At 34.8% G+C, this 26,224-nt stretch overlaps 2 protein-coding genes across 11 annotated transcripts in view; one reads left to right on the forward strand and one right to left on the reverse strand.

Moving 5' to 3' along the window:
• Positions 1–1,775: 1,775 nt before the first annotated feature.
• On the forward strand, positions 1,776–18,841 carry LOC143249189 (synaptotagmin-4-like). Its single transcript, XM_076498648.1, has 4 exons — positions 1,776–2,107; positions 13,118–13,962; positions 16,031–16,163; positions 17,951–18,841. The coding sequence occupies exons 1-4, from the start codon at positions 2,101–2,103 to the stop codon at positions 18,262–18,264; spliced, it is 1,299 nt and encodes a 432-aa protein (XP_076354763.1). The 5' UTR covers positions 1,776–2,100; the 3' UTR covers positions 18,265–18,841.
• A 5,873-nt stretch (positions 18,842–24,714) lies between these two features.
• LOC143249191 (uncharacterized) overlaps positions 24,715–26,224 on the reverse strand; it is a 68,887-nt gene continuing 67,377 nt past the window's right edge. For all 10 annotated transcript variants that reach the window (XM_076498654.1, XM_076498649.1, XM_076498651.1 and 7 more), the window contains one exon: positions 24,715–26,161. In XM_076498654.1, the coding sequence (XP_076354769.1) occupies positions 26,048–26,161 (114 nt within the window). In that variant the 3' untranslated portion in view covers positions 24,715–26,047. The remainder of the gene's footprint in view (positions 26,162–26,224) is intronic.

Raw genomic sequence — 26,224 nt, forward strand, 5'->3', positions numbered from 1 at the left:
GCTTGCTGCATAGTCGTTGCCATTATACAGGGTGTCCCAAAAACATGTATACACACTTTGAATGATTATAACTCACTCAAACTTTCTTTTTTACAGGTGCAACTGATTTGAAGTAATGGCAGAAACAAGACTAAGCTCTGAGAAGAGGAAATTTATCTTAAAGTATTACTGGAAGTGCGAGAACGTAGCTGAAGTGCAAAGACGGTTTGGAAGGGAGATTCAAACAGATCAACCGACGCGACTCACCATCACTCACATCAGAGATAAGTTTGAAACAAATGGAACTGTTCAAGACTTCCATAAAGGGCGTTCTGGAAAACCGCGGTCGTCCACCAGTTCCACACGAGAAGCAGAGCTGTTGGAAAGTCTCCAATGATCTCCAAGAAAATCTATCCGACAAACAGTTCGTGAGACAGGAGTCCCAAAATTGAGCGTCCATTGCATATTGAAGCGCGTTCATTGGAAAACTATTATTGCGGCATTAGTACTCGCCCTCCTGACCGGAGAGTTGAATTTTGTGAGTCTGACCTGTCAAAGTCTGCAAAGAATGCACAATTTCCAAACAACATTGCCTGGAGCGATGAGGCCACATTTAAGTTAAATGGCTCAGTTAATCGCCACAATTGCCCCTACTAGGCACCTCAGAACCCGCATGTTACGGTTGGAATTGGACCATTCTTTTTCGAAAACACAGTCACTGGTCTCGTCTATCTGAACTTGCTGCAAGAATCTGTTGTGCCACGCATTCGAGAGCAATTTGGAGATAAGGAGTTTTATTTCCAGCAAAATAGAGCACCTCCTCACTACTATCGTAATATGAGGGCCTATTTTGACTAAAATTTACTGAACAGATGGATTGGGCGAAGAGGTAGCATTGAATTTCCCCCACTTTTTACCAGACCTCTCACTCTGGGTTTTTTTTATGAGTATACGTCAAAGATAAGGTTTATAGCACAAAACCTACAACAATCAATGAGCTGAGAGCAGCAAATGAAAGATAATGCACCCAAATACCAAACGAAATGATTCGTGAAGTTTACAATTCCAGCTGTCCGCTTTATCAGCAGTGCCTGAATCAAAACGGTCATCAATTCGAACACCTGCGGTAACTCAAAAGTTTCTACACCTGTCTTCTTAAACTTGGATTATAAAGCCTAAATATATCTTAATAAACATTGTATTTATAATCATTCAAAGTTCGTACACATTTTTTGGGACACCTTGTAGATATAATAAGTTTTGAAACTTTAAAAGTATACTCAACATAAGTTTTCTGCCAAATGAAAAGCGAACTTCTATTTACTTAAATAGCAGATATTTTCTTTAGGAGTGCCAGTTGTTCTGTACATGTTAAAAATTATGGGTTGCTTCGTTTCATTAGCCTGATCATTAAAAATGACCGGTTTCTTCGTTTCATTAGCCTTTGACGATGAACATAGTGTGTATAAATTAAACTCATGACTGAAAACGTTGAACTTGTTTATGTAGGAATGTAAAAGTAGTAGCTCAAAGTTATTTGATTTATTTACTTTGTTAAATCCTATTTTCACTATACCATAACACATTTTTTTAATCCTCTTTACCACAGAATGTTCCCATGCTTTTTTTGAAAATCTTTTCAAATTATGCTCACCGTACAAAATCTGCTTAACAATAAATATTTCTAACTGAAGTAATTAAAAAGAAGATTAACTTGAATAAGTCAGAAGGAAGTAACGTTCTCTAACGACGTATATCAACAAACACAGAAGGTCACGAGAGGAAGGAAGTATGGGGTTGTTTTTAAGTAAGGGGAGGGGAACAATGTGTTCTCTTATACTCTTATAAAATGACTCATTATTATCGCATTTGTTGTAGCCGTGTGCAAAAGTTTTCTTCCCGTGGAGATTAGCTGTTATCAAATTTTTGCTTTTTATACACGAGTAGGGTTACCATGCAAAATAAATAGGAAACTGAGCATCTAAATGACAAGTCTTTTGCGTGTTAGATTGTGTGTCCTTATGATTTCACCAAAATCAGAATGTAGTATAATTTGTCATGTCATAAAGATGTTTGTAGCATCCTTCAACTTCAAATAGGTTTTAGGTTTAAAAGATCAAAATGAAAGGTAGGATATTTGCTTAAGTTTTTTTTTTCTCGATATCTTGCAACATTGCTGTTGTTTTTTCACTGAGAAGGAATAATTCATATTATTGAGCTAAAATGTTTTATATATGTTAACTTACTGTATAGTACGTACAACACAGATTATTATTTGTTGATGTTTCTTTGTTTTGATTTAACAACAAAGCTGCACAATAGGTTATCCTCAGATGGTTAGGGGGCTCGACTTGCAATCGAGAGTGGCAGATTCGAATCCTCGTCTCACCAAACATGCTTACCCTTCCAATCATGTGGGAGTTATAATGTAACAATCATTCCCACTATTCAATGGTAAAAGAATAGCTCAAGAATTAGTGGTGAGTGATGATAACTAGTTGCCTTTCTTCTAATCCTTCACTGCTGAATTAGGGACGGCTAGTGCAGATAACTCTCGTGTAGCTTTGCGCGAACTTCAAAACAAACAAAGGCTATTCCCGTAGGGAATGAATCACGAGTTTTAGTTCAAGAGCAAAAGCTTACAGTTTTGGTGAGTAAATGACGTTCTTTATTATAAAAATATTCGCTTTCTTTGTACTTTTCGTGTAAGAAGAAACTCGAGAAGAAATAGATATGTATAATTAAAACAATAACATGCGTGGGAAACTTTTTTAAACTTTATTAAGTTATGCAAAAATTAAATCAAGGCTAGGTGAGTACAAACAATGCCACCACAGGTGCGTAGGGAGATTTTCAATATTCTTTAAACTATGTAAAAAACTAGGAGTAAAACGACACCCAGCGCAAGGGAGGGGAGATGTAGATGTTTCTTTGTTTGTTTTTTGGAACTTCGCGTGAAGCTACTCGAGGGCTATCTGCGCTAGCCGTCCCTAATTTAGCAGTGTATAACTAGAGGGAAGGTAGCTAGTCATTACCACCCACCACCAACTCTTGGGCTACTCTTTTACCAACTAATAGTGGGATTGACCGTCACATTATAACGCCCCCACGGCTGAAAGGGCGAGCATGTTTGGTGCGACTGGGATTCGAACCCACGACCCTCAGATTACAAGTCGAACACCTTAACACTCTTGGCCATGCCGGGCCTGGAGATATAGATAATACGCTTTACAAAGGGAAAAATATCTAGGTAATGGAGTTGTCATTTCTCAGAGCCCTATTTCACACAGTATTGTTTATGTGTTAAGGTTATGAATGTAAATATAATTTGTTTATAGATATTTAGACTACTAGTATCTTTATCCTGTTGAGGTTTAGTATTTGCTTCCAATACCTAGGTTCGAAAGTGTTGCTAGATCTGGCGTCTCTTACTTAATAAGTCGATCGGTTTGTAATTTTTTATCAGATCATTCGACTCGAAGTGTCTTTTGTAATAGAGGTGTTTAATGCGTATCACGTGTTGCGGAATAGGTTTAACCAATTTAAATTTAACTTTACAATAATTGAAATGCTCCACACAACACAGCCATCAGATTTGTTCAGAATTTTACGTACCTAGGTAGACAGGTCACTTAACCGTTTAGTTCTTCACATACACAATACTAGCTTTAAATTTTATAAACTTTGTGAATTCAGATACAAAATGCATCCTCTAAGGAAAAAAGAAGAAAAATATTTCGATCGTGAAGCTTGAGTTTCCCCTAGTTATGATATATACATATACATATACACTCAGTATCCACTTTATTAGGTTCACCTGCTCTTTAACGCAAATAATTAAGCATCGAATCATGTGGCTGCAACTCAATATATAAAGCATGTACATATGGTCAAGAGGCTCAGTTGTTGTTATACTAAACATTAGAATGGGAAGATGCGTGATCTAAACGACTTCGACGGTGATGTGGTTGTTGGTGCCATACGTGGTAGTTTCAGCATCTCAGAAATTGCTGACCTCTTGGAGATTTTACGCACTACAACATTTAGAGTTTACAGATAATGGTGTGAAAAAAATATCCAGAGAGAAGCAGTTCCGCGGGCGAAAACATCTTGTTAATGAGAGAGGTTAGAGGAGAATGGCCAGTCTCATTCAAGCTGATAGGAAGCAACAAATACACAAGTAACCACTCTTTACAACAGTGGCAAGAAGAAATGCATTTCTGAACCCATAACGCGTGTGTGTTTTCTTATAGCAAAGCCTCATCGGGCTATCTGCTCAGTCCACCGAGGGGAATCGAACCCCTGATTTTAGCGTTGTAAATCCGTAGACATACCGCTGAACCTCGAAGCGGATGGGTTACAGAAGCAGAAAACCATGCCGGGTTCCTCTCCTGCCAACTAAGAACAGGAAGATGAGGCTACAGTGGACATGGAATGACCAAAACTGGACGATTGAAGAGTGTAAAAACGTCGCCTGGTCTGACTAATCTCGAATTCTGCTGTGACATGCAGATGGTAGGGTCAGAATTTGGCGTAAACAGCATGAATCCGTGATTCATCCTGCTTTTTGTAAACAGTACAGGCTGGTGGTGATGATGTTGGAATATTTTCTTGGCACACATTAGGCCTCTTAATACCATGTGAGTTTCATTTGAATGCCACAGCATACCTGAGCATTGTTGCTAACCATGTACATCCCTTTATGGTTACAGTCTACCCGTTTTCCAATGGTTACATCCAGCAGGATAGTGCATCATGTCACTAAGCAAGACCAATTTAACTCAGCGACTGCTGGCGATTCACAACTAGATGAGGTCTAATGTTTTATCTTACTGAGTTCACAGTTTTGCTGACAACAACTACAACAACATTTCATTAAACCGCTTGTCCGTTGAACAATCCATAAAAACAATTATTAGAATTAATATTATTGATCTTCAAATACCTTTATATAAATATAGTAATTGTGATGAGTAATAACACTATACACAGTAACATTCTTCACTACTCAACGCTTCAGCTACAGGCAAACTTTAAGCAGTCATACAGCAGAATAAATGCAAAAATTTACTATTTCTGCTATAATATCAGAATTAGAAAGCTTTTGCTCAAATGAAAGGTCCCCTGGCGAGTCAGCTGTAAGTTTACTGACTTACAACGTTAAAATCTAGAGTTCGATAGACAGCAGTAGGTAAGTTTCAAAATGTTATTTAATCCGAGCACCAAAAAATAAAAACAACAATAAAAATAAACACAAGTATATGTCTAAACTTTTACAAGTTTCAAAATGTTATTTAATCTAAGCACTGAAAAATACAAGCAACAATAAAAATAAACACAAAGCTATATCTGAACGTCTACAAGCTCGCCCTAGTTATTATCTTTTAGTATTACTCCATAATTTTGTTCGTTATTAATCCAATAACATAATGAAAATAACTGAATGTATGACAAATAGATTATTAACTACTGAAAACAACATCCTGGTAGTTTTCAAAAGCCCAGATCTAGTAAGTTGCAACTAGACAGAAAACGCTTCTCTTTGCCTATATAGTAATTGTCCTCATCAAGACTCGTTAGAGCTATCTGCGCTAGCCCTCCCTTATTTAATAGTGTAAGACTAGAGGAAAGGCAGCTCGTCATCACCACCCACCGCCAACACTTGAGCTACTCTTTTACCAAGAATAGTGGGAGTAACCGTCATATTAAAAGCCCCACGCCTGAAAGGATGAGCATGCTTGGAGTGACAGGGTTTACGAGTCGATCACCCTACTCACCTGGCCATGACAGGCCCCAGTCAACATCATAAGAACGTCTATTATAAATTTGTTCATAAAATGATTTGCACGGTACTGAAGAAGCAATAGGATCTTACTGTACTTATCGGTTTGTGTATTAAGATACGTTATACGTACTGAATTTGTATAATCAAGCTATCATAAAGATAAATTAATTGAATATTGAATTTCATAGACTAACCATTTTGTTAAAAACCACGACGTCGAGCTCTCGTATATATACTGTTCAGGAAAAGACAATAATTCAGATAAATATTCCCGGTGGTAAAATTATTTTACAAAATTATGAAAGGAATGGCAAACAGACGTGCTGGTGTGGCATAATCGACATATAAAGACCATTTATCGGCTGACGGTTCTCAAACATTTGTCATCATGGACTCTAAACAATGACATTTAAAAAGAAATACACCTACACTAAGAAATAAGGTGGCTGGAAACTGATGATAACTAACTAAATAAAACGATTATGGAACAGAAATATAAAGTACAATGGATGTGAGACTTTGTACCGAACGATTTTGTCATTAGTGATTAGGATTCATACCACGTGAAAGACATAAAAACCTTCATATGGTAGCCGACAACCATGTCAGAAATGCTTATCTCAGATATAAACTGGAAGAAGGAGTTTTATTGATGCTTAGAGCTGGAACTGTTAGCATTAAGTGACTGTAATTGCGTAATGTGGTATCTTTAGTTCGTTTTCTATCTTTCTGTACTGGTAATAAAAAAATAATATGTAGAAAACTACATGAAGTGTTTAACCCTGCATCTGCTGCCATGACCAACAAGACTGAAGTAGAAATGTTATTACGACTATAGTTAAATCCTACACTGTCCTTAGAGAGGTGAATAATATCCCGAACGGAACTGAACGTTGTTGCCTAACAATGATATACAATGATACATTTCCACTGTGAGGGTCAAGGGTTTTTCCTGTTTGATAATGTAACAATTACTTGTGCTTGCTACTGTCTAGAGCTAGTTTCTTGGACACCAAAACAGATTATCTATCTAAACGCTGTATTTTTTACTCGATTTTATATTACTATACCTGAACCAATAGTGGATCACATTTCTTGAGAAATTGACTATAATCTAGAAAAAAACACCCTGAGGCGTATTTCTGAGTTTACGTCACGTTAATTTTCATGTTAATATCGCGGATGAAGATTATCCAGCGTGATAGATGATGAGCTGTTGTTAGTATCTCACAGAAAGATTATCCAACCTAATGTTAAATGGGAATCTCATACTATTATCACAAAGAAAAATATTAGATAGATATCTCATGATATAATAGCCGAGAAAGGTGATCCAAGGTGGTGTTAAATGAGGATTCTAGTAATATACGTTCAATTAAAATTCAAAATAATATTAAATTTTGGAAATTATTTAGCAAACTGATGTCACAACGGGTGTTGACCAGTTTCAGTATGGCTAATCCCTTGGGACCTATGAGCCAATAGATAAAAATAATAACTGTTTTTGTTTTTACGTAATGGTTTCTGAAAACAAGGAGTTTTTCAACATTTGTTACAAAGTAACTAAAAATACGATCAAACTATAAATTTTATGAGCTCTCAGTATTTAAGAAATAATAATAGGTAATGGGTGAAAGTAATAATAAATGTATTATAAACATAACCGAAACATAACCAGCTGATTGTTGTACTATTTGTAGCACTAATCTAACGATTGATTGTGTATGATATTGTCATTTCCAATGGAATCTGGTAATACAGAGAGAAGGTAGTTCATATGTACTCGACTAGTGCCAAGTAATTTATGCAAACATGATAGACTGTACCAATTGCATTAAAGATATAAGGCGGAGTAGATTTTCACTGGTTTCAAAGTTAATTAATATTTTAATTTGACTAGATTGACCAACTTTCAATTCGATAACCTATATTAAAGAATTTTGGTCTTCGAAGAATATCCTTGTGAGATCTCTAATACCTGTTTGCGAGCTTTTACAATTAAATTCTTAAATGGGTTGTCCCACGCATTTTGTATACTATTATGAGTATGGAAAATATACTCTTCAAAACAAGAAACAATAACGTTACAAGCTCAGAGTATGTGATGTTACACGTGTTAAGGCACTGATTGTCAGACCAAAATGACAATAAAAGTTCTGCACTTTGAAAACGGAGGAAAACATCGGATTTTTCGCCAAAACGCATGCGTGTCCAATAAATTTGTTTGAGAGATCTGCATGTTCTGCAAATGCAACATGTGCAAAATCCCTATAAAAGTGACGGGTTCTTGGTTTCCATAGCTCAGTGTTAAGCCACCGACACGCAATACAGTTACGCCAAGATTGACTGAAGCACAACGCAACAACGCCATTGGTCGATTGGAAGCAGGCGAATCTCGATCAGATGTTGCCAGAGCTGTGGATGTCCACCCAAGCACCATCGCAAGGCTATGGAATCGTCACCAACAACATGGATCAACTCGTGACCGTCCACAATCTGGCAGACCTCGTGTGGCCACGCCCGCACAAGATCGCAACATCCGGTTACGTCACCTTCGGGATAGGACCACCACTGCGACGTCTACTGCCTCAACCATACCAGGGCTGCGTAGGATTTTCGATCAGACCGTACGTAACCGTCTACGAGATGCAGGAATCCGACCTCTACGTCCAGTCAGAGACGTCATCCTCACCCAGCAACATCGTCAAGCACGGCTGCAGTGGACTCGGGCACATAGAGTATGGCCTCATCGACGATGGAGGCATGTTTGGTTCAGCGATGAATCACGTATTATGCTTCGTAGGCAGGATGGAAGGACCCGTGTTTACCGTCGCCGAGGTGAATGTTTTGCAGCAACTTGTGTGCAGGATGTTGACAGATTTGGTGGTGGCAGCGTCATGATGTGGGCTGCCATCGCCTACAATGCCAGAACAGACCTTTTGCACATTCGAGGAAATCCTACGGCTCAACTATACGTCGACGAGATTCTTAGGCCCCATGTACAACCCATCATGGTGAACGTCAACGACGTTTTTCAACATGACAACGCCCGTCCTCACACAGCCCGACTCACCACTGTCTTCTTGAGACACCACAATATCAACGTTCTTCCCTGGCCCTCCAGATCACCAGATTTAAACCCCATCGAACATCTTTGGGACGAGTTGGACCGACGTCTGCGACGGCGACAACTTCAACCGCAGACTCTACCTCAGCTTGCAGCAGCTTTGCAGGCTGAGTGGACAGCCATTGCACAGGATGTGATTCGTCATTTCATCGCTTCCATGGGCAGAAGATGCCAAGCAGTTATTGATGCTCACGGTGGGCAAACTCGTTATTGACGTTGAGTGACGTTAAACTTCACCTAGTGAGTGTGGACTTCGCCTTTGCAGACTTTGGATGTTCAGCAGTGAATGTGCAAAGTTTCACACATGTCATATAGAACTACATGGAATAAACTTGTTAACAATTTGTTTCATATTTTGCCTTTTGCGTTTCTTTTTTTGAAGAGTATATATTTACTGTGAAAAAAGCATGTATTTAGCTAGTTCTTCTTTTATGAGCAATTTTTTATTATGTATCTTGAATTTAGAAAGCGCAACAGAATTGAAATTATAACTAATTGCATATCCATTGCAAAGACCCATTACCTTTTAATAAAGTTACATTATGCACAGTAGTATTTACTTGTCAAACCACTTGACGACTGTAACTACTAACAGCTACACTGTATTAGTCTTTTTTACCAATTTTGCTGATTGACAAAATCATGTTGCAGTTGCTCACTAATCACGTATTCCAAAATGATGTTGAGAAACATACACACCTAGATACAACCACAAAGTGTGGCCATTTTTAATAGAGAACTTAGGATTTTTCTTTCATTTCCTTCATAAAATGCGTGTGATACCAGGATACCAATCCCTAAACAAATAGAAGGTAATCAACACCTTAAGAAAGAAAAGTGTGTCAGGTTTAAGAAAAAAAAATGGCCTCAGAAGATAGAGGGAGCAGTTAAACATGGCATATTCTCTAAATCGAAAAGGTGCAAAAGGGCTCTATGCACATATACCCTCAATAATGTGATTTTCACCACTTAAATATCACAAATTCAGCTTTCGCACCTGAGAATGTCTAAGATGCAGTGACAATAATCGATGACATTTCTGATAAATCGGATAGCGACTAAAGACGTAAAAGAACTTATTTTAAAAGAAACATAAAAGGTAACATATCTTTAATTGATGGATTGTTGTCAAGAAATGTTATGCTCGTTTTTGTGGTATTCAACGATGATGGTTAAACACTTTAGTGCTATGTAAATTTTATCGATTTGTTAAGCAATTTCTTAGTCATGTTTATATTTTGAACTTAATTTTTACTCGAGTTATAGATATATGATTATTAGATATATGTTGATTACAAATTTATGTCGGATTAATGTAACATGGTACCCCTTATTCATGCTACTTAATACAAAGTTACACAGTGGAATATCAGCACTCTCTCTATCGCAGGGAATTGAAACCCAGATGTTGTAGTTGTGAGTCCTTATACTTACCGTTGATCTTATAGTGCTACTATCGGTCTTTAAAGGAGTGTAAATTAAAGTAATATAATTATTGTAGAGCTCAAGACATTCAGTTAGGCATATACTATTTTAGGTTTTTCCACGCTAATTATTCATGTCTCGCTCCCCAGTGGCTCAGCGGTATATCTGCGGATTTACAACGCTAATAACCGGGTTTCGATACCCGTGGTGGGCAGAGCAAAGATAGCCCATTGTGTAGCTTTGTGCTTAATTCAAAACAATAACAACAACTTTATTTATGTCTCACCATAAAATTAATGCGTATTTAGCAACAAATAAGTCGAACATCAGAAGATTAACAAAAAGATGTGCTTTAGGTATTTTCGAAAGAGAAATAACGTAAAATGATAACTTAATTTTTTAGAAGTTATAAAACTAGATCAGTTGAGTGTAGTCTGATAGTTGGCGTGTCGAGTTGTAGAATAAACAGTTGGAAAGTTGAGACATGGTGCCACGGAACACTCTCCGGTCCATGTGCTAGTTGTAAACCAACAATTGTTTTCGTTATATTAGTGTCAAAGATCCAGACAAAGCCCTTGTGGCAACGTGTGGTTCAAATTAGCTGTGTATCCTCTGATCAGAGGTTTGAAATTTGACCATTTACACATATAATACCGTTCAGGATATGCTAATTTCGATTTCATAATATTAAAGAATATATTTAATTTGAGAATTTAGTTAAACTTATGCACTCAAATAAATGTAACTTTTTGACTGATTATCTCTTCATACACACACACATTCATCTTCTTTCTTGACTGAAGACATCAAATAGTAGAATGTAATGACAAAGCTTATGGAGACGTTATTTTAAACGAATGAAAACAAAATTTTAAGGCTTCTTGGAAGTTGTATAAGTAATTTTCATTACATATATATTTAGAGCGAAGAAGTTATTAAGTTGATAGTGTGTATGTATACTCTGACACCCATTTTAGCGTAAACGTATAATCTTGCTAAGCAACATGACATAAAAGCAATTTTTGGAACGCATTTATATCAAAACGCACTGGCTTTTCTATATCTTGGAAGTTGTTATATAAGAAACCATTTTCCTATATGGATTTTCGGTAGCTTGCCTCATTAAAAAGATGCGCGCACGTGGAGAAGATTAGTAATAGCTAAGTGCACACCTCCTGTAGGGGTGCAAAATTTCAAATATCTTGATTCTTTTACTCTGGATCTATAGCAGTCACACTTCTTTTCTATGTAGTTTCCACTAACTTGCCTCATTAAAAAGGTGCATACGTGCATGCGCGCATGCACGTGGATGGGTAATAACACCCAGCTGCACAGCGTCAATGTACACTTAACATGGGTACAAAATGTTTCTAAACTCTTTCCTCTTGAAGATATGCTATTACTTTTTTTTTCTATGTGGTGTTTTTTCTACCTTTCCTCATAAAAAGATGCAGATGCACATGCGGGCATTAACGTGCATAAGATATATAATAATACCCAGGTATAAATTCTTATGGCCCGCTTAGTAGGTGTGCAAAATTTCAGACTTTTAGTTTCTTTCCCCTTGGATCACTCAAAACCACAGATAAGCCCTATACATTTATGAAAATCATAGCAATCTTATTTGAAATGTTTGTTTTTTACTTTCCTGTTTATTCTTTCCATTATAATTATATCACAAATCTATCGATACTTCACTCGTATAGTAATATTTTTTTTTCTTGTTAAGTCATGTAACTCAATATTACAGTTTTAACTCTGTATAAGATAAAGCACCCAAGTCCAATTGGCATAAAATGTATGATAAAGATTCTATCACAAAATTTGAACCTAAATATTAATTTCAAGTACTATAATTAGGTAAGAGTAATAGCAATACGTTTGGGAGAAAGTATGTGTGTGTGCTTACTTGTATCACATCGGGCTATCCGCTGAGCCCACCGAGGGGAATCGAGCGCCCGATTTTAGCGTTGTAAATCCGTAGACTTACCTCTGTATTTGGTAGAAAAAAAAAGACGTTTTATCACAATATTTTATTAAAGAACAGAAAAACTTCACGAAAACCTGATAAGAACACACGAATCACGGTCAACAACCTATAACTTAGACGTTTATAATATTTGCCGAGAAAAGTGAAATGTATACGCCAAGCTAAATATGTGCATACACTAAAATAACCTAAAAGAATAGAATTCAAGCCATTCCTTGTGAAAGTTCGATCTATTATATGCAAATTTAAAACAACAATATCAGGTCACAATTTTGTTAACAAGTGACACAAACGATCAGTGTTCCTACAAGCTTTTACATAGATTAGATTAATCAATTAAAATGAAATAATTGCTAATTTATAGTGCTTTGATACTTATAGTTTCGTAATTATATATTTATTCCTTTGAAATATTCGCGCAGCTTGAAATAATTATTTAAAATATCAAACCCTGTAGCTTAAACGCCAAAAAATCGTACACAAACAAACGTAAAACATGATTAAATGATTTATAGCACAACTTTATTATATACATAACTTGTGGAGTTTTAAAATTGTGGATTGTTTACTTGACTTTCCTGAACGTATGATATCAGATATGTATATTTGTTTTGTATAAATTATATTTAGTAATCCTTTTAAATGTCTTATTCTTTGAATGGCAAACATGAGTTTAATTAATTTAATAATGCATTTTGAGGTTAATTTTCAGTGATAAATTAAAAAAAAAAATACAATTGGAACTGTATTAGTTTAAAAATTAATAAGAAATGTACTTATGTTTAAATATTGTGTGTTTATATTAATATAGGATGGGTTCAGACGGTGTTAGCTGTTGTGTGTGCTGTTTCAGCATTTCTGCTTATCTTGGTCATCTTTCTTTGCTGGCGTCTTTACGTACTGAAGAAGCGACAAAAGTTTTTTGATGATCTCCAAAGCTCCAGAAAAGTTTTATTAGAAAGCAAGCCCTCATTAAAATCTGTTTCAATAAATCAAAATTCATATAGTGTTGAATCATCACTACAAGATAATTTACCTCCACCGGATCCTCAACAAGGACCACATTTTCCTCATTTAGAACTTTTGAAAACCCAAGAAAACCACGATAGTCCATTTGCAGATACCGAATGCGAAACAGACCTGTTTGATCCAGATATACGTCCTAAAACTAGGCTAAAGCAACTACTGTCAGAAGACTCTGACAGTTCGAGACCAGATACTGAAGAAAACTTGTCAGATACTCAAGTCAGCCAAAAGAAGACTCCTGTTATTGAATTTAGCATAGTTTATGTTTCAAGTATAAAGTCTTTAACCGTTCACATAATTCGGGTCGCTAATCTTCCAGTGAAATATCGTAAAAACTGCTCTTCATACGTAAAAGTATCATTGTTAGCTCGCAAAAAATCCTCACACAGCACTTCCGTATCGAAAAAATCCTTAAACCCAGAATACGAGGAGAATTTTACTTTTGAAGGTTATTCCTTGACGGAGATAACAAAGTTTACACTGAGACTCTCTGTCTACGTCAAGCTCTTTCATTCATTGAAGAATAGACTAATCGGCGACTTATGGCTACCTTTGTCACAGTTAGACCTAGCGCCAGATGTCCCACAAATAATTTCAGAAAACTTGTCTCCTCTAAAGACTTCGAGATCAGTAAGTATATTGGTTCCATAACTATTAAATGTAATTAAACATAAAGGTAGATTTCCTGTAAGTGCTGGCGAAAAAATATAGAACGTCAGCTCCAGTTTCTCAACGCTATAAGTGAAGTTGAATTACCTGATTTTGTGATTGAACAGATGCACACACACATGCATATATATTGGGTTGAGGAATAATTCGTGAGCGTTTTTTCAAGTTAAACAAATATATTCATAAATGAAACGCTTTCGCAAAATATTTCATGTCATTTGGTAGATAATTTTTTGCTCTAATAGATGGTGTGTTTGATTTTCATATGTCTTTAATTTTTGCTTTCATTTTCAGCTCATTAAATGGACTGTCAAGTGGACAAAATCGAGCATTTTCGACACCATCTGCTTTTCGCATTTAATTTCTTGCAATTTCGTTTAAAACAATGCATACTATATACCTAGGTATTACATGAAATAAAGTATCATAATAAATGTTTTGGGTGTAATGTGTTCATGCATTGAAGTATTGTATAGTCTTGCATGTAATGCTTGAATGAAATTATTTAAAAACGCTCACGAATTATTCCTCAACCTAATATATAGATACATATTGAAAAGCAGGTTCGATACGTTGGACTTCATCAACTCTACAACAAAGAGCTCGGAGTAAATTCACCATGATAGGTGCATGTGCCAACAAAAATGTCTATAGAATGTAATGTAATTTATAATTTTTAATAATAACTCTGGCGAAGAGGAATGACCACCGAGAAGAACTGCGGATGTATTAGACGTGTTGTGAGGAGTATCGTATTCAACTATGGATAAGATACGAGAATTTCCCTACAATACTTAGAAACTATGAAATATCAACCTTGGTAGTAAAGCACTTCTTAATTAAAATAGTAATTTCTACTAACAGCTGTAAATACCACCTGCAGTGGTGTTGGAAAGCAGAGTCTGAAAGAATTTGACTATAGATGGGATGCGAATGTCTCACCATACTGTTTAGACTGTTATAGTAATGATCAAGTGGTGTTTTACTAGATGTTTTAGATTTTGTGACTCAGTGACATCCAAGGAGCTCATAGCGATTGTGGCTGTCCAGGCATTCTCTTTCTCTCTCATGTTGGACTCCTACCCGGATGTTGATGATATATTCATTTACCAAACACGTATCTTTTAAAACTGATTTTGGGAACATGGTATGAATTTCTAACATCTATCTTAACAAACACAAACACTTCATATGAACTAAATCAAGTTTTTTTTTTAATTTTTAGGACTTTACATTAGGAACAAACACAGCTACCGCCGTTTTTGTACCAACTAAATACCACACATCAAAAAATCGTAAAATTTATACTATGCCTTATTGCCATCGTTCAAACAGGAAACTGGCGATTATTAAGACCATTCTACGATTTCCTGACTGATGAGTGTAATAGTCAAGTGAAATGTAACATTCTAGTTTTTGTTTATAATTTCCTCGAAGTGCCGTCTGCTGTATCCGCCAAAGGAAATCCAATCCCTGATTTTAGCGTTGTAAGTCCGTAGATTTATCAACGTTCCATCGAAGGATTACCTACAGAGTGTAATATATCAATGTTTTGTAAATGTAGTTATTATTTATTTTGTAAATCACAGGTTCAATTACTTTTAGTGGATATTATATTTTGCTTTTTCCAATAAATCTGATTGAACTATGAACTTATTTTTAATAACCGATTTAAAATTCATTGTTTAATATATAACTGATATATGTGTATTAGTAATGTTTTTAACTCTCAGTAGTAATATTTTAAAATTATTCCCAAGGTTACTATGTTAAATTTATACATACAGGGACACAAATAATTACTTTTATCCCAAAATATATTTACAATAACAACATGCACTCTAACATTATTTGTGCTTGAAATTATGAACATAAGGAGGAAGTAAAAATATCAATATTTTAGGATGAAAGGCATGTATGAAATACTTACTGGTATATGCACATTGAAGAAGGTAGATTTAAAAGCGACAGATTATTATCTTAATTTTTGTTTACTGTAAAAATAAATTACACACCTTGTTTTCTCTAGAAATTACCGTCGGTAGACCTTGGACAATTGTTTGTAATGTTGCAATATCAACCAGAGGCAGACAGGCTAAAAGTTATGGTTCGTAAAGCGGATAACTTAAGGCGACCAAGCGGTGTATCCATTGGATTATCAGGTAATACATTTGGGACTTATTCAAATATAGTATACTCATGCGATTACTGATGTTAGGTAATACACACATACACATATATATATCATATTTAAATGAACAAAACAAACCCAAACAAAAATAGATAAAAGAAGCAAAAGCGTCTTTAATTTAATTTTGTTTGGGCTTGTTTTATTCGTTTAAATGACATTTGTCACTGGTTTGGATTTGCTGTTTCAACGCAGTCGTCCCATTTGGTTTTTATGTTGCTTTACTGTTTAAGTATTACTTTTCTATACGTGGCCCGGCATGGCCACGTTAAGGCGTTAAGGCGTGCGACTCGTAATCTGAGGGTCGCGGGTTCGCATCCCCGTCGCGCCAAACATGCTCGCCCTTCCAGCCGTGGGGGCGTTATAATGTGACGGTCAATCCCATTATTCGTTGGTAAAAGAGTAGCCCAAGAGTTGGCGGTGGGTGGCGATGACTAGCTGCCTTCCCTCTAGTCTTACACTGCTAAATTAGGGACGGCTAGCACTGATAGCCCTCGAGTAGCTTTGTGCGAAATTCAAAAAACAAACAAACAAACAAACAAACAAACTTTTCTATACACACATATATATGTGTGTGTATACAGTAATTACATTTTACTATCGGAAGTACTTTTTGTAATAATACATTTTAAAGTCGTATTAACTGCTCTTTCCCGAGCAATGAATGAATAGAAACGTGAAAGATTTTCTGATGGCATGAAAATTTGATGGTAATTTTATAGAGTAACATTTTTTTTTTCATATCACTTATGCATCAGAGAGCATTAAGATAATACGTTATTTTGTACTATAAACATTTGTTAATGTTTACTTACTGTTGTAACTATGTTTCTGAAGTCTTATGTCATTCTAGTTCTAGATAAATACACAATACCCAGTAAAATAACGTAAGATGAAGTTAATATCCATCATTATGGAAATAAACTGCGTATATTTTTATATTTTTCATAAATTAAATTTGGTGTAGAAACGATACGTGAACATTTTGAAATTTCTTGTTCCATTGTAGTGGATTTTGACCTCATTTAATGATGTCAGTGTTTCCTATGTTTTTATCTGATATGTTCACATTATAATGTTTATTCAGAATACCTTCAGTATCGTTCTTTATTGAGGAAATGACTAGGCTGTAAAAACAAACTTGTAAGCAGAGAAACATTAATATTTAATCATCTAAAGCCTTGATAATAAAGTTTAATATTTCATAATTATCAAAGAGGTATACTAAATAACCTTCAATGTTTATGTTCTTTAATTTCACTTCATCAGCCCCAGTGGCACGGCGGTATGTTCGCGGATTCACATCGCTAGAAACTAAGTTTCGATCCCCATGGTGGGCAGAGCACAAATATCCTCTTGTGTAGCTGTGTGCTTAATTCCAAAAACAAACTAATTTATCATTCTGTACGTTTTCAGAATTTTATCTGATTTAATGGTTCGTACGACTAACTACTCTATTTGACACAAATCACCTCAAAAATAAGTACAAATTGAATCTACTTTTACGACTTTTTTCTCTCTGTAAAACATTGGGTTTTATTTCTCAGTTTCTAGAAGCAACGGGTCAATATAAATTCATATAAGTCTATAAATGTACATGTTCGACTGGTAATCACAGTATTCTTTATGTAAAGTTTTATCAATAAATCGAAGAAACTTTGTTCGAAAACAACAGTAGCGATACTCGTTAATTAGTGTAACTTTAAACACAATATTAACATAGACTTGATATCATTCATATTCTTGTTTATTTGCCTTTAGAATATTATGTGATCATCAGCTTGCTACGCGGCATTGAAGCTGTTACATACAAGGAAACACGCCCTGCAGCTGGACCAAATCCCGTGTGGAATCAACCTTTTCTGTTTGACATTCCCGAAACAGAAGTGCATCAGTACTCGTTGCAGTTTTTGGTCATGCGTGGTCGGATCTATTCACGAGATGGCGTTGTTGGACAGGTTCTTGTCGGCCCAGGCTCCACTCCACTTGGAATAGCTCATTGGAATGAAGTCATGTCACCTTCTACTGTGGAATCAGCTAAATGGCATAATATAGTTCAAGCTGATAAGTATTAAGTTATACTTAATACTAAAGCTGTATGTTCTTTCAAGAGCAACGTAACACCGACATTTCACATGAACTTATTCTGGTATATGTATTGATGTCTTAATAAAATAATTAATACAATATGTAACCACTAACAGTTACAATCCAGTTACTCTCGACATAATTCATCAAAACAGCCAAACCCACGAGAATTTGACGTTTGATCGTTATGCACACAGTCCATAATTAATCAAAATGTTATATAACATTCAGTTAAACAACTGCTAAAACGTTTTAACATGATCTTACAACTTCTGAAATACGAATACTACATATGCAGGCAAATTTTGAAAAAATGTCCACAATCGAAATGCAAATATTAAAAATGTTATTAGTGGCATTATGGGTATGATATGACACGGTGATTTTGTAAATATTTCGTGAACAACATTTAACCGAGATATTTTTATTAGATTGTTTGTTTGTTTTTTTGTATTACGTTTCAATACATATCTTTTAAGAAAAACTATTTAAAGTTAAAATTTTTGTCGTATCTATACAACTGGTGCATGTAAAAAATAAATATAAAGAAGTTCAACTGAAAAATAGTGTGTATGTTTTTTCCTTATAGCAAAGCCAATTCGGGCTATCTGCTGAGTCCACCTAGGGAAATCGATTCCCTGATTTAGTGTAAATCCGAAGACTTACCGCTATCCCGCCTGTGGGGAGACCCTAAAAATGTCAAGAGCAAGAAATAAGTGTTAAATTAGTTAACTGCAGTTATCAGGTAAAGCATGACAGGATGTGAGGACATAGCCTATAACAACATGATTAGGTTTATAAATCACGTTTTAATATAACCTACTCGACCCTCTGTAGAACTGTAAAAGACGTTGGTTTAACTGTTAAATTAATAAGACAAATTCTATAGTTTGTTAATTTAAACTTATACATTGTTTTCAAGATTCTCATTAAAAACCCAAATCGTTAAGACTCCATGAAATCTAAAGGTATAGAAACAACCTAAAAAGTAAGTTATTTTGTTATTTTGAACCAACTTTGGAAATTTAAGCGAAAAATAAGTTAATCGCATACGTCAGAGCTCGAAAAGTTTAGGTATAGCTGCGTCTACTTTTGATTTTATGACCAGGGTTAAGATAAGTTTTCACATGTTCACCTTTAACTGAATAGTGGGACTGACTGATAACTTTATATCAAACCTACATGTCAAACTTCGGAACGCATTAGATTACATGTCGCGCAGCCTAGTACACTAACCAGTAGGCCTAATAAACCTACAAGAGTCAGCGTTATTCTCGTAAATACCAAACTTTATTACTTTAAATTATTAAAGATATTGAACGATAACTAGTGTTCTCTCCATTCCACAAGTTACACCAATTTATAAAAGTCTCTTAATTAAAACTGATAACACTATTAGTACATTTGTTTGGCAATTGTTTTGAAGGCTATGTGTCATCCACATTTCCTGATATTCAATAATTAATTGATGTTGCGTAATATTGCTGAGACAACTTCAAACTGTTACGTTTTCAACTTAATTAAATCTGGTTCCGAAGTTTGTGGCCAGTAATTTTTTTATTGGTCAAACGAGTGTCTAAACTAATGTAAACACATATCTTCTATCTTGTAGGAAACTAAACTGAATAATATCTTAAGCACATACTTATATCTGTTATTGAATTATGTACATAAACGTTTTTTCTTTGTAAGTACCTTTAAAGACTGTAAATATTTAACCTAAGATTACAACCACCTCTAATATGACAAACATAGAAATATAACATTGCCGAGTGAAGAAACGTAAGATTATAACATCGACCATTGTCTCAACCAACAGTACGAGAATCAATAGTATTTTATAGATAAATATTTCTGCTACTGCTTTGTTTTACAATATTTTGTCAAAGTAAATTTGACCTATCGTAAATGTAATATAAATGGTTGGTTGTCATTTGACAAATTAACTTAGAGATTAATTTTTCAGCTATACGTATATGTATAGCGTTTAGGTAAGTAATCCATGGCAATGCTAAACTTCCACGTTATTCAACCAACCAACCAAATGACAACAATTTCTGATTATTTCTTCGTGAAGTAAATCTGTAATCTAAAAGATATCATGAACAAACAGTAGATATTAATCAATAACTAAGTATAAAAACACTTAATGTTAAATCTAGCGACACCAATAAGATAACAAAAATTATGAAATTATTTACGTCAGTAAATTCGCTTAACAGACTATTGAATGGAGATTCTCCTCTGTATCTTCTACCTGGAGTTAGCTCGGCATGACCAGGTGGTTAAAGCACTCGACTCGTAATCCGAGGATTGCGGGTTCGAATTCCAGTCACACCAAACATGTTCGCCCTTTCAGCCGTGGGGGCGTTATAATGTTACGGTCAATCCAACTATTCGTTGGTAAAACAGTAGCCGAAAAGTTGGCGGTCGGTGGTGATGACTAGCTGCCTTTCCTCTAGTCTTACACTAAAAAAAACCAACCAAAATCAAATCAAATATACCTGTGGTTTTCCTGAAGTGAGTAAAAATATTCAATATGTCTGCTAGTAGCAGATTAAATACCTCAAACTACTTTTCATACATTAGACGATTTATTTAAGAACATAACCCATTTTTATATCAAAATTATTCATTTGTTAAAATAAAAAGTGCAGCAAAAAGCTCTTCTCTTTAATTCAACTCAATATTTATCATTAGAATCCATCAGTGATTACTTTTACTTCATACACGCTCTTGTTTGTTTGTTTTTGAATTTTGCACAAAGCTACTCGAGGGCTATCTGCGCTAGCCGTCTCTAATTGAGCAGTGTAAGACTAGAGGGAAGGCAACTAGTCATCGCCACACACTGCAAAACTCATGGGCTGCTCTTTTACTACCGAATAGTGGGATTGATTATTAGATTATAACGTCCCCATGGCTGAAAGGGCGAGCATGTTTGGTACGACGAGGGTACGACGCCTTAACCCACCTGGCCATGCCGGGCTACATACGCGATCTCTGAATCACGAATATTTCCAACTAAATAACTTTAGTATTAGTTTTTTGAAGACAATTTTTAAAATCGTTTCAAATGTTTTGTTTCAATAACACTGGATTTAGATATTGTTATTCTGAGTATCTAAGAGTGAAAGTAAATATGAACGTATAACATGTAAGCTATACGGTATTTGCTACATCCAGTGCCAACGAACCTTTACGCGCAACGTGAACGGTCAACGGAGAATGATTTTGCGGTAACAGGAAACGAAAGAAGATTATCGCATTCACTGTCTGCCACGCTAACTATCAGGTCACTCTTGCTTAATCTGGGAAAGATAACTGCGTGCTAATTTTTTGTTTTTGATTGCCATCTGTTGTTCAAAATTTGTGACACAATGCTTGTCTACGAAAATGAAACTTACACATACTGCGTACGCCATCTGCAGTCGTAAACAAGAAATAAACTAATGTTTGATATACTTCTCACATATATTTTAACTAAGATGACAAATAAACTGGTATCCTTAGAAATGTATTACCTCTGATAATTTTTATTTTAAAAAGGGTAAAACGCTAACTTTATCTGTTTATTTAGTAGATGTAATGTAATAAGTGTATGTATTTTATGAATGTATACAAAATTATCCAAGAATTACCAGCCAACAGCCGTTTTTAATTTTCGATTGGTGAAATACATTATAAACAATATTGGTAATGGGTACGATTAGACCATTTGAAACTTTACTATATTTTTGTTTATACAGAAATAATTTATTTCAAAACTGTAGAATAAATCCTTTCTAACTTAAAACTGGTAGAAAATCTACTTTGGATTTAATCTCAAATGTCGCATTTCACTGATACCGCTCATTTTGCCGGGCCCAGTATGGCCAGGTGTTTAGGGTGATTGACTAGTAATCTAAGGTTCACGGATTTAGTTTTAGTCCCGACGAACATGCTGACCTTTAAAGCTATAGGGCCGTTGTAATGTTACGGTTAATCTCACCATTCCTTGGTAAAAGAGTAAAATTAAAAATTGAGGTGGGTGGTGATGTCTAACGGCCTTCCCTCTAGTGTTTCACTGACGAAACAGGAACGGCTAGCGTAGATATATCTCATGTAGTTTTGTGCAAAATAAAAAAAAGTCCTTTTGCTGAATGAATAATTGTTATGTCTACTTTAGTTAGTGCTTATATCGAATGTTAGAGTTTCAGGTTTTTATTCGATTGTTGTGAGTTTTCTGTATGTTTGATTCATTTATTATAAATACTTGCGTAAAGTTACATGTGGACTGTATGTGCTAATTAGTTATTCCTAAATTTGAAATGACAGACTAAATGGAGAACTGCTATCTAGCATTGCCCACGGCGAACTTTCATTTAACCGAATAGTGGAATTTCACCATCACTATCAAATTGCATTCGTGACCCAGAGGGTAGAGAGCGTTTTCACAGCTACAGAATGCGAATCGTGAACTGTGTTATTCAAATTTTTTATATGCTAACAAAATTTACAGTTTCTTAAAAATATATTTAAATTTTGTTTATACAATAAAACAATCTTTATGGAAAATTATGTAAACCTGAAATTAATAAATCGTTTGATTCTACACTAACCTGTGTGTTATTTTATAACTGCACGTCATCCCAGCAATGCCCCGTTTATAATGAAAACCCCTATTAAACTGGTTAGGATTAAGTGTTAAAAGCTATAAGAAGTTTTAAAAAGAAATGGCACCTCCCCTCCAGTGGCACAATGGTATTACTGCTGACTTATAACACTAGAAACAGAGTTTCGATAACTGTGGTTAGCAGAACACAGACATCCAGTTGTTGAGCCTTGTGCTTAAATTCATACAAAACAAAACTTTCATGTGTGATGAAACTTAATTAGGTTTTCAGTGATTTTGTGAAAGTCACAAATGTAGAGCTGATAATTTATCATTCCAGGTAAGTTTCCTTATCCTAAAATAAATATTGTGATCACTAATTTATCCTGTGCATTTTACAACTGTTCGAAACCTAAGTCACTGTCACAAGAGGCATGAAATATTCTATCTTCAGATATAAATTTATACGTTAATTCAAATAAACCAACGATTATTCAACACATTTATACTTAAAATGATTCTAGTTGTTGGATCTATGATGCATTTTAAAATAAACTGAACATATCAATGACCAAAATTCCAAGAAAAATTAGGTCATTTTCTATAGCATTGCTTTGTATCCTAAAGTAAAGTTAATGCAGCATGTGAGGTCTGAGTTTAAAGCTCAAGAATTTCGAGTCATCCTTGGATCTAACACGTTCCTTCTCATCACTTTCGTGTAAGTATAACAATTGTTCGACATCCAAAAGACACTGTTTATAAATTTGTAGTGCTCTTTTATGGATGATATTAATGTTTCAATCACCTGAATGTTTAAATCATTCACAGTCCAATTTCTGTTGCACATTTAGCAATTTTGGTGGATTAGCTGTAATTTACAACTCTAACAAAGTGATTACTTTTAACGTATGTTAACCAGCCATTCGGCATTCTACTAATATTTTTTATGTTGAATACTAAATTGTCAAAAGAACATTAATTTATATGGTAATCAAATTTTAAAATTGTTGTAATTATCAATATGATGGACAAACTGTTCCATTAATAAAGTAATGTATTTATAAAATAAATGGTTAACAGAAGCAGGTGAATGTTTTGACATAATATGTATAACACAAGGAAAACATATCACCAGAAAATAATTGAGTTTTCTATTTTTAAATATTCAATTGCTAGAATTTTACATGATTTCATTGAGCACAAAACGTGCTTGCTTCTTTGAAACTTGTGTCATTTGAGGCTGCTAAATGATGACTACACCTATTAAAACCATACCATCGTTTGGTGGAGTGTAGATGTGAATAAGAACAAACATATCACCATTTTCTGGAGAATGAGTGGAAATAACCACAAAAGGTATACCACTTTATGGAATATGAGTGTGAATAAAAATCATTGTTCAGGTGATTGTGTCAAGTCATCAGATTGTTTTATTATTATATTAAGCTTTAATCGCATATTAAAGGCATTTGCAGTATTATGTCACATACACAATATTGTGAATCCAGCTTTTACCTCTAATGTGTAGTTCAAGAATATTGTTTTTGTTTAATGAATTATATCAACTTTAAACGAAAATATGGTTTCTTTTTTATGTAGCATTGTTTTTGATTCACCCTTTTCGTGGAGAAATAAACATTTTAAATTAAAGTGTAAGGTTACAAATGTGCTATTCTCAGTAGTGGTGCGGAAGCCATCCAAAGTTGTCACTTGCACGAGTCGAACTGGTACTGTTCTATCTCTTTCTATTTTAATCACTCAAGATTTAGCAACTGTGTTACATTCAGTCAGAGGAAATTTCAACAAAAGATCAATCACTCAGTAATATTTCAGCTGTAGTGGAGACTTATCCTGTTGAATATACTTTATTATTCCATTCAAAGGTTTATTAAATAAAATACGAGGGCAAATATAATTACGTTATCATTGATATATATTAGTGTGTGTAACATAGAACATTGTGGCTTAACGAAACAACAACAGATCTCAATGTTACATGTAATTATTGTTTATACCTAGACCAATACATCAAAACAGTAGGTTCAGCATGGCCAGGTGGTTAGGGTGCTTGACTCACAATCTGAGAGCCGCGCATTCAAATCTCAGTCACATCAAACACTCGCCCTTCCAGCCGTAGGGGCGTTATAATGTTTCAGTCAATCCCACTGTTCTTTGGTAAAACAGTAGCCCAAAAGTTGGCGGTGGGTGGTGATCACTAGCTGCCTTCCCTCTAGTCTCACGCTGCTAAATTATAAACGGCTAGCGCAGTTAGCCCTCGTGTTGCTTTGCGCGAAATTCAAAAGTCAAACAAACAAACCAAAGTAGTAATCACCTGTTTTGGTGTTATAGAGGGAAATTAAATGCTGAACTCACGCAAAAACTGTAAAGCGTTTTATAAAAATAAGACACAACTCACTATGTATGAGTAGCAATTCGCTGACTTTATCTCACTTTTGAAAGTCAAATACAGTTACTTTTGATAAACAATTACGCTTTGTCTAATGTGCATTAATACAGTATTTAATCAATAAATCTTGAGAGACAACATGTAACTAAATATGCTTTTTTTTAAATCAACTTAACACTTTGTTTTTTCATATTCTAAATTAAAGATTTCTTCTGAAATCTTTACGAGAACAAGGATGGTTCTTAGAAATGACCCATATCCCTAATACTTAACTATTTAAGTTGGGAATGGGTGAATTTAATACAGACGCTGTCTTTAATTAAGAGTAAAAATAATTATAATTGAAAAATCGGGTTCGATTTTAAAATAAAAGTGAAAAGTAATACAATGCAAAATTTTATTTATTTGGATATTAAATAAATAAATGAACTTGTGAATAACACAATGCAGGAGTCTGATATTCGTTAAAGTGCCATCACTCTGTACTAGTGGTCAATGTTCTTATTAGCAAAGGTGTTTGAAAAAATTAAATAAATGAAAGATGAATCAATTATATATGTAAGTGAATGTAGTAAATGAGAAATAATTTAAAAAATAGGTTGCCAAACACTTAGAACATCAACTACGCTTGATTTCGTATAAGTTAACATCATTTGTAAATTAATTTATGTTATAACTAGGTATAGCATGACTAGATAATTTCAGAACATAAATATCTGGTTTTAATGTATCTCCAAACTTGGATAAAATTCATCTTAAGAACTTGGTAATTTTATGTACCAACAACCATCCACTGCCCTGTTTCAGCAAATTTCCCCCTTGGAGTGTTACAAGGGCTTTGTTCATGTATCGCTACATCTACGAGTTCCGCCAGGGATTTTCTAACCTAATAATATACGAAAAAAAAATGATAAAGTAGAAACTTTAGTCAAGGTCTGGCAATGAAATA

This window comes from Tachypleus tridentatus, chromosome 4 (assembly GCF_004210375.1).
Source record: "Tachypleus tridentatus isolate NWPU-2018 chromosome 4, ASM421037v1, whole genome shotgun sequence".
In the NCBI taxonomy this organism is placed as follows: domain Eukaryota; kingdom Metazoa; phylum Arthropoda; class Merostomata; order Xiphosura; family Limulidae; genus Tachypleus; species Tachypleus tridentatus.